Here is a 14,537-nt window from a genome sequence, read left to right on the forward strand (position 1 = left end):
CTTTTAAACTCAGTAGGAACATCTGATGAGCCGATATATGTTTTGTTCCTCTCACCAGATATTTCAGCTTATTTGGAAAAAGACGAGCTGCAGAGAAGATGCAGAGACGACAAAGTGCGCAACAATCACAGCCAGTTACAGGACGAAGTAAAGCAGCTCCAGGAAAAAAATTCAGGTAAGAAAATCTGTAAAACATAAAAACTACACCTGCAAGCTGGTATACTGGGGTCAAAACACAATTTAGAACTAAAACCAGACCCAGAGCGAACAACTCCTACTAAAACAAAACATTTGTTTTTTACATTTCTGTTTATGTAAAGAGATTAAAGACACACAATGTGTTAAATAGTGAGCTTTATATCCGCTGGGAGGTGAAATTGTTAAATCTGGAGAGAGAGAGAGCCTCTTAAGTTCAGTTAACAGGGAACTATGAAACACTGAGTAGAAAGAACAGTTGGTTACGTATCGTATCAAACAAACCAGCTTCAGGGCAAAATTGCACTGCAAACAGCCGTATTATACCAATGCACAAGTTATAACTTTCCTACCTTTCTTTCAAACTGTTTCATGTTATTGATCAGCTTCTTAATTATTGGTTCACTTAAAGACAGTCACAAAGAGATACAAATCAGTCTAAAGTGAAATGACAGTAAGTGACAATGGACACGATGGAGAGACAAAACTTAAGAATACTTCCTACAAATATACCACTGAATGACCTAAACAAACTTGTTTGACATTAAGGGAAGTGGTGTCCTGAAGGATGGAAGAGATTTGGATGCAGCTGTTACTTTAAATCCAAAGAGAGGAGGGAGAAGGAAATTGGGAGGAGAGCAGAACAGACTGTCTGAACAGAGAAGCAGATCTGGTGGTCATTAACAGCAGAGAGGAGCAGGTGAGTGTCTTTCTTAAAAAGTCCAGTGTGTAGGATTTAGTGGCATCTAGTGGTGAAGCTGCACATTGCATCTCACTCAGAAATGTGGCAGTTCAAACGGCAGCCTCCACTATAGTCAAGTCTGTAGATATCAACAGCTCACATAAGGTAACAACAACAAAGAGATTCTTATTTCCAGGTGATTATACACTAATAAAAACATACCTATGAATATTATATTCCATTTCTGACAACAGCTTTATTAATGTTTTATACCTTGGTATCTACTGTTATCTTATTTTCCACAAATTGTAAAATCGCCAAGAGACTTTTTGTAATTGTAGTTTTGTTTTGGTTACTGCACATTTGCATTTGATTATGTTTCTTAAAAGTCAAGAAATGTATTACTTATTTTCACTTTTGTCAAATGATCAGGAGTTTGTTAGAGAAAACCTGGAGCCTCCTGGATCGGTCTAAAGGCTGAGTACAAACACGAATCAACAGGATGGAAACCCAAATGGAAATGGGTGGATGGAACACTGCGACAGTTATTCAATAGCATTTTTTTTGTTCATAATGCCATCAAAAGTGTGTAACTAATAGAAGTATACATTAAAAAGCATGGCACAAAAAGGTTGCACAGAAAAGGGATAGGGAATCAAATGAGACAACAAAATGCTAAATTGTGGTTGAAATCTTCATATGCAGTGTGTGAGTCCCACCTTCCCCTTCCTATCATTTCATTATAGTCCTAATTTGAAAAATAAGTCATAAAATGTTTTTAATGAGTTTAACAGGACGTATAAATGTGTTGTAAGATTGTTTCAAAATGAAGTCATCAGTATTTTAGGCTTATTTAAAATGGCTTTTTTTGTTTTGCAGGTTCTGGGAAACGGGGCACTCTCAAAAGGCCTGGTTCCAGTATGTAGAATGCTGCAGTGAACAAGGAAGCAGACATTATAATTCTAACACTTGGATCTGTGAAAAAACAAGTGCTTGCTTTCTTTGTCAATAGTGAGGTGTGTAGTGTTAGGATTAAGTAAAAGTAGGTCTACTACTTTTGTAGTTACTCACTCTGTAGTAATAAAATAATAGTATTACAATAATAGCATTTTAACTTTAATAACAAATAAGTTTTTAGTTTATTATTATTATAGTTTATTGTCAGATCAAATGCAATAACCAGGACTTTTTCAGTGTCTGACTGTCAGTGGGTATGTACAGTATTTGATGTACTTTACTTCAACCTGCAATAATGATCTTGTTTGGCCACTTGGGGGCAGCAAAAATATGTTCTTAACCAGTTGTCTTAAACTTACCTTGGGGCCACTGCTGCTGTTATCATCTCAGTAATTCATTATTGTTCTTAATTTTGCTTTTGTGTGTATGTGAATGTACATAATTTGAGCGTGTGTGTGTGTGTGTGTGTGTCATGTAACAGAGATAACATCTCTATTTCTCTGTCTGCAAAATGATAAAATGAATTGCTGACTGTCATCAGACTGCCCATCAATCTGTTTAGGGCAAATATCGTCCGATAACGATCAATTGGAGCACCTTTAGTTTTAATTGTGCATAATGTATTTGTCTTTTATTTGTTTTATTTTATAACAGGCCTCTTTAAGACGCCAGTAGGTGTGAGTCTGATCAGGGTGTTGTTGGAAAAGAGTGAAACTTACCTGAATAAATAAAGGTAAAAAAAATGAAAATAATAAAATGGCCAGTTGGGCAGATGCAATGTAGATATAAGGCCAGTTCAAGTCGCTGAATATCTGCTCTTTGATTAGGTGAGAGCAGGATTTAAAGGCAACTTAGTTTGTCAGAGGGCCCAGTACTGAGACCCACTGCATCCAGATAGCAGAAAGATATCACTTCCTGTTTTCTACCTTCTCTCATATAAAGTATCCAAATAGACTCGACTCACCACCGGGCCCGGCTCTCCCCGATCACCTCTGGCTCCTCTGATTCCAGGGCCTCCCTGTTTGAAACAAACAAGCAGCATGAGTTGATTCGTGGGACACAATTTAACAGCCAAAGCTGACAAACAAGATGAGATACAAGAGATGAGTTTTAATCTGCCAAACCAAAAAGTGAAAATAAAAGTGTACTGAATGTATTAAAGTAATTCAAACTGTACATGAACCATGTGACGTGCAAGTCATTTTGTGTCTTCATCCATCTGTGTGACTGCATGCATGAGTTCATTTATATTGCACTGTTCAGCTCTACTGAGCACTCAAAGCGCTATGCAACTCATGCCAACACACATATCCATACACTGATGGCAGAGGCTGCCATGCATGGTGCCAACCGGCTCATCATGAGCAATACAACTTATCCAAAGCGCCTCACGATGATTCTGTGCTCACCCATTCACACACTCACACACACAGTGATTTGGGGTTCAGTATATTGCTCAAGGATACTTCGACATGCTGACCGAGGTGGTGCGGATCGAACAACCAATCTTATGATTAGTGACGACTGACCCACTCTACCTCCTGAGCCTCCTGAGTGTGTTTGGGTACATGGATACTGATAAACTGGATACTGTTGGTCAGCACTGAAGTCCCACTGTTGCTCTCTGCCTGTTTGTTAAACTGCTGCATTATAGATACGGACACATTATTTCCTGATGTAAGAAAAGCTGAAACATTGATCACAGTGTCGGTTAAATATTGCAAGCAAAATGGTACTAAAGAATTGTTGCAAAATCAGTTGTTTAATTCGATGGAGCTGTGCAACATTTCAACCGATCGTAGATTTTCATGATGTCAGATGAAGATGTTTACTTGCACTATAATCTAAATGCAGCATTATTGTCAGATCAAATGCAATAACCAGGACTTCTCCAGTGTCTGACTGTCAGTGGGTATGTACAGTATTTGACGTAGTTGTGTGTAGCTCACTGGTGGTCCAGCAGGGCCGGGGGGGCCTTTGCTGTCCTGGGTGCAGGTGCAGGCTTTGGGCATGGCCGGGCAGTCTACCTCCTTCCTCTGGATGATCACAGCAGGATGAAGATGAAACAAACAAAAGAAAAATAAAAGGCATGGCAATGACATGTCATGATAAGTGATAAAATAGAGCAGGCAAAGTGGCAGTGTGACTTATTAAAAAATATATATTATTATTAAATGAAAATTAAATCTGAAATCTCCACATTAATGTCACTGAACTGTATATTTCAGGTCACAGAAAAAGATTCTATTAGATTAAATTGCTCCCCTTATTTAATGCATCTCTTTCTGAAACTGGACATTTCTATGATGGTTTTATTGGTCTGAGGTTTCATTTCCACCTCCAGAAAAGTTACCTTAAAGAAACAATGTTCTCTGGAAGGAAATGATGCATTTAAGAAATGATTGTATAAGAGGTGAGTGCTACAGCATAAAGAAAATCCTCACTGACTTTAACTCTGAATGTTACAAAACATTATTATCATTGGCAAACTTCACAATTCAGATTTTTTCATTGATTTGATGCTATTAATTCACTTAAAAGATTACATACTCAATTTGTAGAATTGCTAGGTTTGTTCTTTATAGTTTTTATTCTAGTGCACACACTACTCAGTCATGTACTAGTCATTCTGTGCACAGACAGAGGAGTAAACTGGAATAAAGAGAAGTTTGGAGAAACATAAACTTTGACCTCACCAGACCAGGAAGTTCACAGCACTTGTCTCTGCTGGCCCACGAAGTGCTGCAGACGATGTCAAAGCTCTGGAGCTGGAACTGCAGAGGAGGAAAACACACACAATAAAGTTTAACAACAAAAGCACCAACGTATAAATGTATAATGTATAACACAACTGACGTGGATGTCAGACAGGGAAGTCCCACAAGGCACTAGAACTGGTTCAACAATGAGTTGTCTTGCTTTTATTTAGGTCACAAATATGACACAATTCAGTGTATTTTACTTTACTTGTACAGTAATCAATAACTGTTCACTGTCTCAAGTACGTAAACTCACACAGGAATAGTTTTAACTAAAGAGTTAATATTAACCTGAGCATTCATAACTTACTCAAGGTACTTATGTCTCAGTGTTGACGTCTGCATCTTAATTATTAAATAAGTAAGTACAAGAAGATTTTATTTTGCGAATAATGCAAATATTTTTTATGCCCTTGTGCGAATAGTGACAGCCTGAAGCTGGAGCCGAACCCAGGCCTCTGTAGCAAGCACCCAGCCCCAGGTTCCCAGGCACACACACTACTACTGAGGCAACACGTTGTCCCCTGGAATGCATTGCGAAACTTTCTGTGTGGGACCACAGAGGAGGGAAAGTCGACATTGCTAAAACAAATATCATGAGAATTCAAAGTTGCATTTTCATTTCACATGAAAAATCACTGATGATCTCTGCAACTGCTACAAATCACCAATGTCCTGAGGTATTTTAGTGCTGTGCAAATAAGATTTGTAATCATAATCCTGTCTCTAATGCCCCCCTCCCCCCCAAAAAAGATTACCTCAGATTTGCTTTGAACTCTTTTGCAACGGTCTGTGTTTTCAGTTTGTGTAATTAGGCGTGGTGAATTCTGAGGTACAAAATTAGAGTATTAGTCAGGGCCGCCCTGTGATTCATAGGGTTTAAAACACAGTGGGAGATTCTAATCCTCATCTTCCATTATAGAAGTGTTCAAAGAACCAAAGTAGCAAGAAGAACACATTCAGCTGCTCCTGGAGGCTAATGTTTGAAAATCCTTCTAGAGAAGCTAAATATGTTTTTCCTTTCTGCTTTTTTCTGGTTCAAGAACCTTGTCGTACTGTGAGGTTGTGTTTTTAAATGTGCGAACGTCTAAGTGTACAATCAATACAAAGAAAGGATTAGCAGCTGGGTTAACAACCTCTTAAAGGCTGGTATCAAGGCTCATATCAGCAGATTTTCTTCTGTATCAACCACCAACTCGGCTGCTCAGTTCTGGCCACTTACACAACAGCGAGCAGTGGAGAAAATGTTAAAAATGACACTGGTGAGGATTATTTGACACATAAGTGGAATTCTTCAGCTTCAGAGCAGAGTCAGTGTCAAGGGTATCCTCTTCAAAGTGAGATCAAACCAATCAGACACAAAGTCTGCCGCCCTGCTATTTCTGAAGGAGAGTGCCTGGAAATGGATTTGTTTGTGTTCATAAAGCTGCTCGAGGAAATGCTTTGATGAAAAAAATGAAACATAGATGAAACCCCTGCAACAGCTGAAGACCAAATACTGTTATAAGTTATAATTCATGCAGTTACTACTGTTGGCAAAAAAAGGCATCAGAGAACATCAACGTGATCTTGCCAAGCAGAGAGAGCCTTTTTGTTTTCACTGATGGTGCTGTTGATGGTCTTATTTCTGGGCAGCTATTGGCTTCTCTTCATTTCACTGTACTATGAAAATCAACTTGCAGAGACTTGAAACTTGCTTAACATTAGTTATTGATCACAATTAACATTTAGTTATTTTGAATATTCCTATTCCTAACCTTTGGGAAATTACAGTCACTTTACTTTTTTTAGTGTCATGTGAATATGTAGTGTGTGCTTTTCTGGTGACTGTAGTTTCTCTAAAAGCACACTGGTCCTTTAATGCCTGTGTGTGTGTGATATACTGTATGTTTGATGATATACTGGTATGTGTGTGATTAGACTGTAATGTGTTGTAATACTTGTATGTGTGTGGATATACGTTGTGTGTGTGATATACTGTATGTGTGTGTGTGCCATCCTCACCGGTGCAGAGTTGTCCTTGTTCCCTCTGGAGCGGACCATCCTGCCCAGAACTTCCAGTCCGTCTATGGAGATGTTTCCCGCTGCGTTGATGTTTTTCTCGGCCACCATCTTGCAGTCGATCACCACTTTGGCGCTCGTCTTGCTGATTGCAATGTGGAGCTGCGTGAGAGAAAACATCCAATCACACAATCACTTCTTTGAACTTGTTTGCAGTAATTTGAACAACTGAAACAATAAGTTAATAAATCACTTAGGTCGACCTGAGAGTTGGACAGTTCATCATGTTTAATGCTAAATGGTAAAAATACCATTTACATTACATACATACATACATTACAGATCATTTGCCCGCTAGTTGAAATAAGCCGTATGAAGACAGTAGTTTCAATATTTTATAGACACAAGACCCTGAAGGGGATCCGCGTTTTACTCTTTCATACATCTGCAGCCTTTAGAAAGTTTTAGATCTATCTGCTGTAGAACAGCGCCCTCTTCCTGTGTGGTGCTGGAAATTAAACAAGCAGATTTCCTTCCAAATCCAAAAGACTAAAAGGTAAACAATAGAAGGTAGAGAGGCTGATATCTGATACAGTCCGCTTTACATTACTTTATTTTATTTGATATAAAAAATGATAATTAAAAGCAAACTAACTAAACTCCAAACATCTTATCTGCTTGTTTCAACTGTTACATAATGTTTTAGCAGCTACTAAAGTATGTTTAATTATGGCATACAAATAAAGTTTAAAATAAATCTGATTTTCTAGACTGATAAATATATGATGATGAAATAAATGCAACCATTTGAACGGCAAACAGTTTCATCTTGAATGAATAAAAAACAAATAAAACACAAAGTGCTGCGCGTGTGTGTGAAAAAAAATGTAACCTGATTTTACTTCCAATATCAAATTACGAGCCGTGTTAAAACGAACACCTTCACAGTGTTATGACGGAGCACATTTATAGCTCCACAACCTGCAGAGGGACTGGAACTGGGACAAAAACCAAGAGAACACGTGGAAACCAAACTAAAATTACCTCCCTGAGCGACACTGCTATTTATAATAACACATACAGGAGGTACTGTCACCATCATGGACAGTCAAGTGCTGAACTGTGAGGCGCATGAAATGCTGCCTGTCTGTGCTGAGTGGCTCCTCAACACCATTAACCCTCCTCTCCTGTAACTATGGCAGAGCTGCAGCTACTGACTCTGTTTATTGGCTTCATGGAAGCAGTTCATGCTCGCACACACACACACACACACACATCTGAACCCTATTAACCTTCCTCTGTAAGGATACCTTTGTTTGACAGGAAATAAGAAGAGTTTGTAAAAGCAACTAAATTGTTCTCTCTTTGTTTCCTGGGCGGCTGCTGTATTTACAGGAAATGAGAAAAGCAAAGAAGCTAAGCTATGTCATCTTACTTTTTTGGGAATGTATTGGGTTGTCTGTGTGTGCTTTTCTCTTTTATTTAAATCTCCATTCTCTATAGGCTACAATTAAGATTCACAACATTGCAAATTAACTCATTAAAATGCTCCATGTTTGTCCTGGCAAAGAGGACATTCGTAATGCTAAACATACACACACACAGCTCTAAGAAAAACAGGCCATAAACCTAAAAGGTCTGCTCTGTAATTTTCATTCTACATTTCGAAAGTGGAGTTGTGACATATAAGCATGACCCCAGCTGGCACTGTCAGAAATTACACACATTAATTTCCTTTTTTCTTGACACTAAAAGTGAAACTGTTTTTGGAGCTCTGGCGAGACCATCAGAGAGAATGTATACAGCATTTTATTCTTAGTTGATTTTGCATGCATTGATTTTGGAGCCAAGCGTGTGTTTGCAGTTTTACTGTTTACTGTTCAGCATCCACAGATGATTATAGTCTACACAATTCTACAGTTCTACAAACAGCAGGATGCAGACTACTAATAACCTCCATGCTCCTTTCCATGGCAGTAATCAATGTGTCAGAGAAAATTTTACTTTGACAGTTTAATGTCTCCTTTGGTTAATGTTCTGTTGGAGTTAACATCAGTTTGATCTTTTCAAACAGTTTCACACTTTTATATATTCAGGTGATTTACAACTTTCTGTACATTTTATATAAGATATTCATTTAGCCAGCCAGGGGAAACATATGTTTTATATATTTATGAAGAGAATTGAAATATATTAATTAAATAAAGTTTCATTTATAGCAGAATTAATAAGAGTAGTAGGATTAGAGTTATACTTCTGTAGGGGTAAAACACTTTAAGCTGACTGATATGAAAGTGCTATACAAATAGGGTCATTCCTATTACTACTGCCATCACTATTATTATTATCATTAGCAGCAGCAGCAGCAGTAGTAGTAGTAGACTCTGTTTAGATGTTTCCTGTTCATTATTAACCCCACAGCTCTGACGTAGCATCCTCATCACTCAATTAATCCTTTAAGCTTAATTAAATGCTGCTGGTTTGAAGCTGTTACTAAGCAACAGCTTCTTCTACTAGGTGAAGTTGTGATGATAAGTTTAGGAGAAGTTTACTCATATAACACGAAATGTTGTCACTATATGCTATGTTAATATTAGCAGCAGGGATTTGATTAGTAGTATTATTATTAGGTAAGGACGCAGCAGTATTCAGTACAGGATTTGTATCATTATGTGCTGTGGGGGTCGATTGTGTGTTTGGGCTGTCAGTTGAGTTTAAGTTCACTGCTCCTGTGATATTTGTTGTAAATGTCAGAGTGATTTTTCATGCAAACTGAGATGAACTTTGGAAAACAAACCCAATGTTGGTGCACTGAATGTTTCAGAGTGAATTAACTCATTTTAAAGGTGAACACTGAGAAACAACTGTGTATCCTATAACACATTGTTGTACACTATAAACAATCCAGTGTGAAAATAAAGTCTTGTGTACCATCGATCCGCCACCAGAACCTAATTGTTCCTTAAGTCTTAATATTACTAGTATTCAACAGAAGTGCAGGCTGGTGGAAATTGGTTGCATTTGGGTTAATTACTTACATTACTGACATTAGGGTTCAGATGAAAGTATTTTCATTAATGTGGCTGCAGCTGAGTTCTCAGCTAAAAATATCTGAAACTTTGGAGGTTAAAGTGAAATGTAGTCATGGTGGCTTATTCTATCAGGAATAGCAGCTGGAAAGCTGTAATCACAAACTGTAATACTGTATCTACTGCATGCCCACTTGTGTGTGAGTGTGTGTGTGTGTGTAAATACTGACTACACACATTTACAGGCATTGCAAAAGTTCCTCCGACCTGCATTAGCACTGTGGAACTGTCACATAAATCCTGTTGAGAGTGTGAAGAGTGTGAAGCGACACTGCCATATCAGTCTAAAAACCTTGCTAAAGGAAATTTCTACACTTTTGTCACATTTCCAAGATGTCAGCTTTTCAGGAACTAAAGAAATATGACATCCGGAGAAATTTAAGAGTTTATCTAATAAGTGTGAAAAGCGTAAAAGTTGTGGGAAAAACTGAACTTTAGTAACCCACCAGGGGACCATTCAACCTTTTAAAGTTAGTTCAGACATTTAGTTTTAGACAAATGCCAAAGTTGGGCGTGATGACTATCAAATTACTGATGTCCTCTGGTCCATAATCACATAAAATATAAATGTCACACAGACTCTTCAGGTAGGCAGTGCAGGTACTGGTCCTCTAGGATTATAAAATCCACTATGTATGCAGTAGCACACACACACACACACACACACACACACACAGCTAGCAGAACAATAGGTGAAAAGGTAAGCAGGATAAGCTCTGCTGACAGCAAGCAGACAGAAGTGACTGCAGATCAGTCAGCGAGTCCCTCAGCACTGACACACTGACACTAACACAACACGACTGTGAGCAGGTTCAGGCTCAGGGCACGACTCAACTACAGTCAGCCTGTCAGGAGTCCAACAACCGTCTCACTGCTCAGCGAGGTTTTAGATAAGAGAAGAATGAGAGCGAGGAAGGGAGAAGGAGGAAGGAGGAAGGGACAACTGAGCCAATATATGAACCGGTACATTGATGATCAATGGACCAATCGACCAAAAGCAAGTTAACCAATAGAAACATGAGTGAGGAAGACAATTAGGAGTTTAGATCCATCAATAAAACAACAGGTTAATAAGTTCACCAAAAACACATCACGTCTTTTAGTCACTCACTCAATGTTTGTAACTCATCCAACCAGTCGTCAAGTTAGTCTGTTAATTAATCAGTCAGCCAATCAATTATTAAGTCAGCCAGTGATTTAGAGAATCAATCAGTAACTAAAGACTGTACTTAAGTAGTGATGTGTAAGTGGATGTAGCAGCATCAACGAGCAGCAACGGTAGAACAAGGTAGACAGTCAATGGGAGAGAGAGAAAACATTATTTTATGGTTGTTTCACAGTGGTTACGTTCTAAAGCGGCTCCCCACCTCTGCACAATCCTGCAGAAGCTGCACTGTCTGCTGTGTGTAGCTCAGCCTCACCCTCGACTGCAGCTCTGTATACATTTATAGTCTCGCATAGACCTACCCCCACCCCACTATAGTCCTGAACTCTGACACCGCCCAAAGGTTGAAGTCCAGAAACGTCCCACACAGAAAAATGAGAACATAAAGGCAGAGGGCTGCAGGGGCTCTGCAGATACAGACACTGCCACGCACTCTAATGAGTCATAAGTGATGACTGAGAGGGATTATTTATGTTCTTATGAGCCTATATGCCTATACCTAATCACAGCTGTGTCATACTAATGGAGGCTTGAACAAAACAAAAGCTTGGATCAACACTCTCTGCATTATTTACGCCCCAGAACATCCTGGTAAACCTTCTGAGGCTGAAGTATGAGTCAGTCACTCTCAAATGATCAGTCCGCTTTAGGAATCAGTCAGAGAAAACGGGACAGAGTCAGAGTCATTCTGACCTTATGGAAGCTGCCGTAGAAGAGTTTTTTGATTTCGGGCCCTTCGAAGGTGACCGTCTGGAACTCTCCTTTGTAGTCGTTGTTAAAGAACGTCAGAGTTTTTCCTCCATCTGCAGGAAGACACACAAACTACATGTCAACAAAAAGAAAAGTGTTTCAAACTCTTTTATCCATTGAACCTCACACCATCCTGCTGTCTATTTATTTGAATGTCTTGTGTGATAGGTATTGATTTCATGATGGTAATCAGTAACGGCCAGCTTTTACCTGAATTGCTCCTTCATGAAAACTCTAAGCATCCCTGGTGCTTTGTACATTCAGTTCATGATTCTGATGGATTCGTAATTATAGAAATAAAGCGAAAACACCAAAGAGACTAGAATGTGTTTGTATTGATTTTCTGAAAAACAGATGCTCCCACAGCTGAGATCCCTGACTCACTGTCCAGGATGACTCCCACCAGCGGCTCGTTGTTCTTATTGAGGATCTCCCAGAGGGCGAAGGGCTCCTCTGGAGTGTTGGGCAGCAGTCTGAACAGCATGGTGATGGTGTAGTCAGAGGGCAGCCCTTCAGGATGGATGTACCTGTGAGTCAGAACAGAAAAACTTGGTTATGATCTCTATTCAGGCCCAACAGTGTGGATTCTGGATAAAGAGATTAATCAGCTGGAGATACCAGAGCTTGTTTTCATTTATAGAAGTCATTTGGTGGCCTTTCATCTTTCTTACAAAACATGATGTCTATTATACCCATAATGCAGTTAGCAACAATGCATTCAGCTCACTACTTGAAGTGATTACAGTTCCAAATGTGTGTATAAAAGTGAATATGTCTGTGTACCTGGTTGGCTGTGCTAGGAAAGCGTCGCTGTGCAGGTGGAAACAGGGGAACGTATTGAAGGTGCCAGGTACCATGGAAACACCAGAGACACTGCTGTACCGATTCTCCACCAGCCCAAACAGCTCCATCATACGAAAGCCTGATGACAAATGGAAGGAATTTTAACTTGTTAACATAATGTAAGATTAGTTAGGTTGTGCACAGTTAAGTGCCAAGTTGTTGAAAGCAAAAAGCAATTTAAAGAGCAAGACTCAGAAAGGGGCTGTTGTTGGTGAATTCACCTCTATCAAGGTTCTACTCATTCATACCCACTCATAGCAGCAACATTACATGACAATGAGCAATTTAAATGAGAGTAAAATAGATTGTTTGTATAAGGCTAAATATAAAGAAATACAGCTAAGATACTTCTGAATGTCTTGCCCATCCTCGGGGTATTTGGGGTATTTTTACTCACTGTACTGCTCAGATATTCTGTGTGAGCACATGGAAAAGCCCACAATGTACACCATAGATTTATATAGAGCAGTTTCTCTGTGACTTTACTCTATGATGCTCCCTTGTTTTCTATACATCAATACTGAAAGCCACATCTGTTGCAATAAGGAAAATGTTTGATCTTTTACCTGGCGTTGTGCTGCCGCTCATCGGTACAGATGGACAAGCTGGGAAAGAAAAAATAAGACACATTCAGAGACTTTCAATGCAGTCATTTAGAAACATCACATCAGACAAATGTGGATTGAAAATGTTCCCAGCAACAAATACAAAAGGAGATCTCTTCCTGTGTGACATGTAGACTCTGAAACTGACTACCTCAGACTGTTTGGTTACTCACTGGCAGTGGCGGCCTCACACACAAAGGTCACCAGCTTCTCTTCGATCTTCTTAAAAGCGTCCAGGTCGTCCACGAAGAAGACGTGTCTGTCGCTGGGTTTACTGGCGATGCTCACCAGCTCCCCGTAGTCAGCATCAGCGAAGCCGATAGCAAACACAATGTACCCTTTACAGGAAAACAGAGGGGGAAAAAACGTTTGTCTTCAACACGGGAACAACCAGAGTCAAAACTGTCTTCACTAAATATGAAGCAACTACTCTAAAAGCAAAAAATGATGTTTTCTTCTTGAAGTTCAGTATCATATAACAGCACGTTTACATCAGATTTATTTAATACACGTTAAGGGTGGGGGTGTACTGTATGTGATTTTAGTTATTTTACTCATACATGGTAATGTTGACTCAGTATCTATGACTATGATGAAAGCTGACCAACTTGTTTCTTTATGTTGATGCTTCACATGTAATCATTTCTAATAGAATGACTGACGAGCCAAACAAGCCTGTTCTTCTCCAATCCAGACATCCAAACCGGGACTTTTTTAGAGCGTCATGTAAAACCATAAAACCATACAAAACACAGCTGACCTTCCATCTGCATCTCCTTGGAAACCTTGTTGACGTCATCCTGAGATCGGCCGTCAGTGAGGACAACGAGGACATTGGGGATTCCCCGCCTGACTCCTCCCTCTGTTGTGAAGATGTTTTCCTTCACATGCTGGATGGCTCGACCTGATTGGACAGACAGACTCATCAATCACTGGCAGCACAATTCAGATAAATATCAAATCATTTTGCTAAATGTGATCAAACAGTCATATTGAAACTGTTTGTATTGATGGGTGGTATGGATTAGAATAACCAGAGGTGTTTTGTTTAATATGTTGAATCACTTATCTGTTAAGTACATTAAACCTATAGTTGATCTGATGTCTCTCACTGTGGACGGCCTCACTGTCATTTCATTTGCATTCTTTAGTTTATCACAAATTACTTTAAGAAATATTTGACACTGCAATTGTGCTTCCTCCAGTGCTTTAAACACAATAATTGTGCATCATCATTCAAAATATAGCAAATAGAGACTCAATAATGTGATGTAATAAATGATTAATATGATATTATAGTCCCCATACGTCACAGACCTATTTTCTGTACATGCAGAGGGAAATGGCCTCAAACCAAATGCTGTTTATTTTTGCCAGAAGATTAAGCCTCCCCACACGCTGATGCTTGCTCTGAGGCTTTAGAATTTCAATGGAACAAAATACATTTTTTTTTAATTTGGTGCCAGTTAACCAGCGTCCTCCATTTGACAC

The 14,537-nt window shown here is 39.1% G+C and overlaps 1 protein-coding gene across 3 annotated transcripts in view; it reads right to left on the bottom strand.

Annotated features, from left to right (window-relative positions):
- LOC118342691 (collagen alpha-1(XIV) chain) overlaps positions 1-14,537 on the bottom strand; it is a 140,678-nt gene that overhangs the window by 22,318 nt on the left and 103,823 nt on the right. For all 3 annotated transcript variants that reach the window (XM_035681308.1, XM_035681307.1, XM_035681309.1), the window contains 10 exons: positions 13,807-13,950; positions 13,220-13,384; positions 13,008-13,046; positions 12,382-12,520; positions 11,983-12,125; positions 11,542-11,651; positions 6,598-6,756; positions 4,531-4,608; positions 3,784-3,870; positions 2,799-2,852 (listed from right to left, as the gene is read on the bottom strand). In XM_035681308.1, coding sequence (XP_035537201.1) covers positions 2,799-2,852; positions 3,784-3,870; positions 4,531-4,608; positions 6,598-6,756; positions 11,542-11,651; positions 11,983-12,125; positions 12,382-12,520; positions 13,008-13,046; positions 13,220-13,384; positions 13,807-13,950 — 1,118 coding nt within the window. The remainder of the gene's footprint in view (positions 1-2,798; positions 2,853-3,783; positions 3,871-4,530; positions 4,609-6,597; positions 6,757-11,541; positions 11,652-11,982; positions 12,126-12,381; positions 12,521-13,007; positions 13,047-13,219; positions 13,385-13,806; positions 13,951-14,537) is intronic.

This window comes from Morone saxatilis, unplaced genomic scaffold (assembly GCF_004916995.1).
Source record: "Morone saxatilis isolate NCDOM2014 unplaced genomic scaffold, NCSU_SB_2.0 Contig9, whole genome shotgun sequence".
NCBI classification, from domain to species: Eukaryota; Metazoa; Chordata; class Actinopteri; family Moronidae; genus Morone; species Morone saxatilis.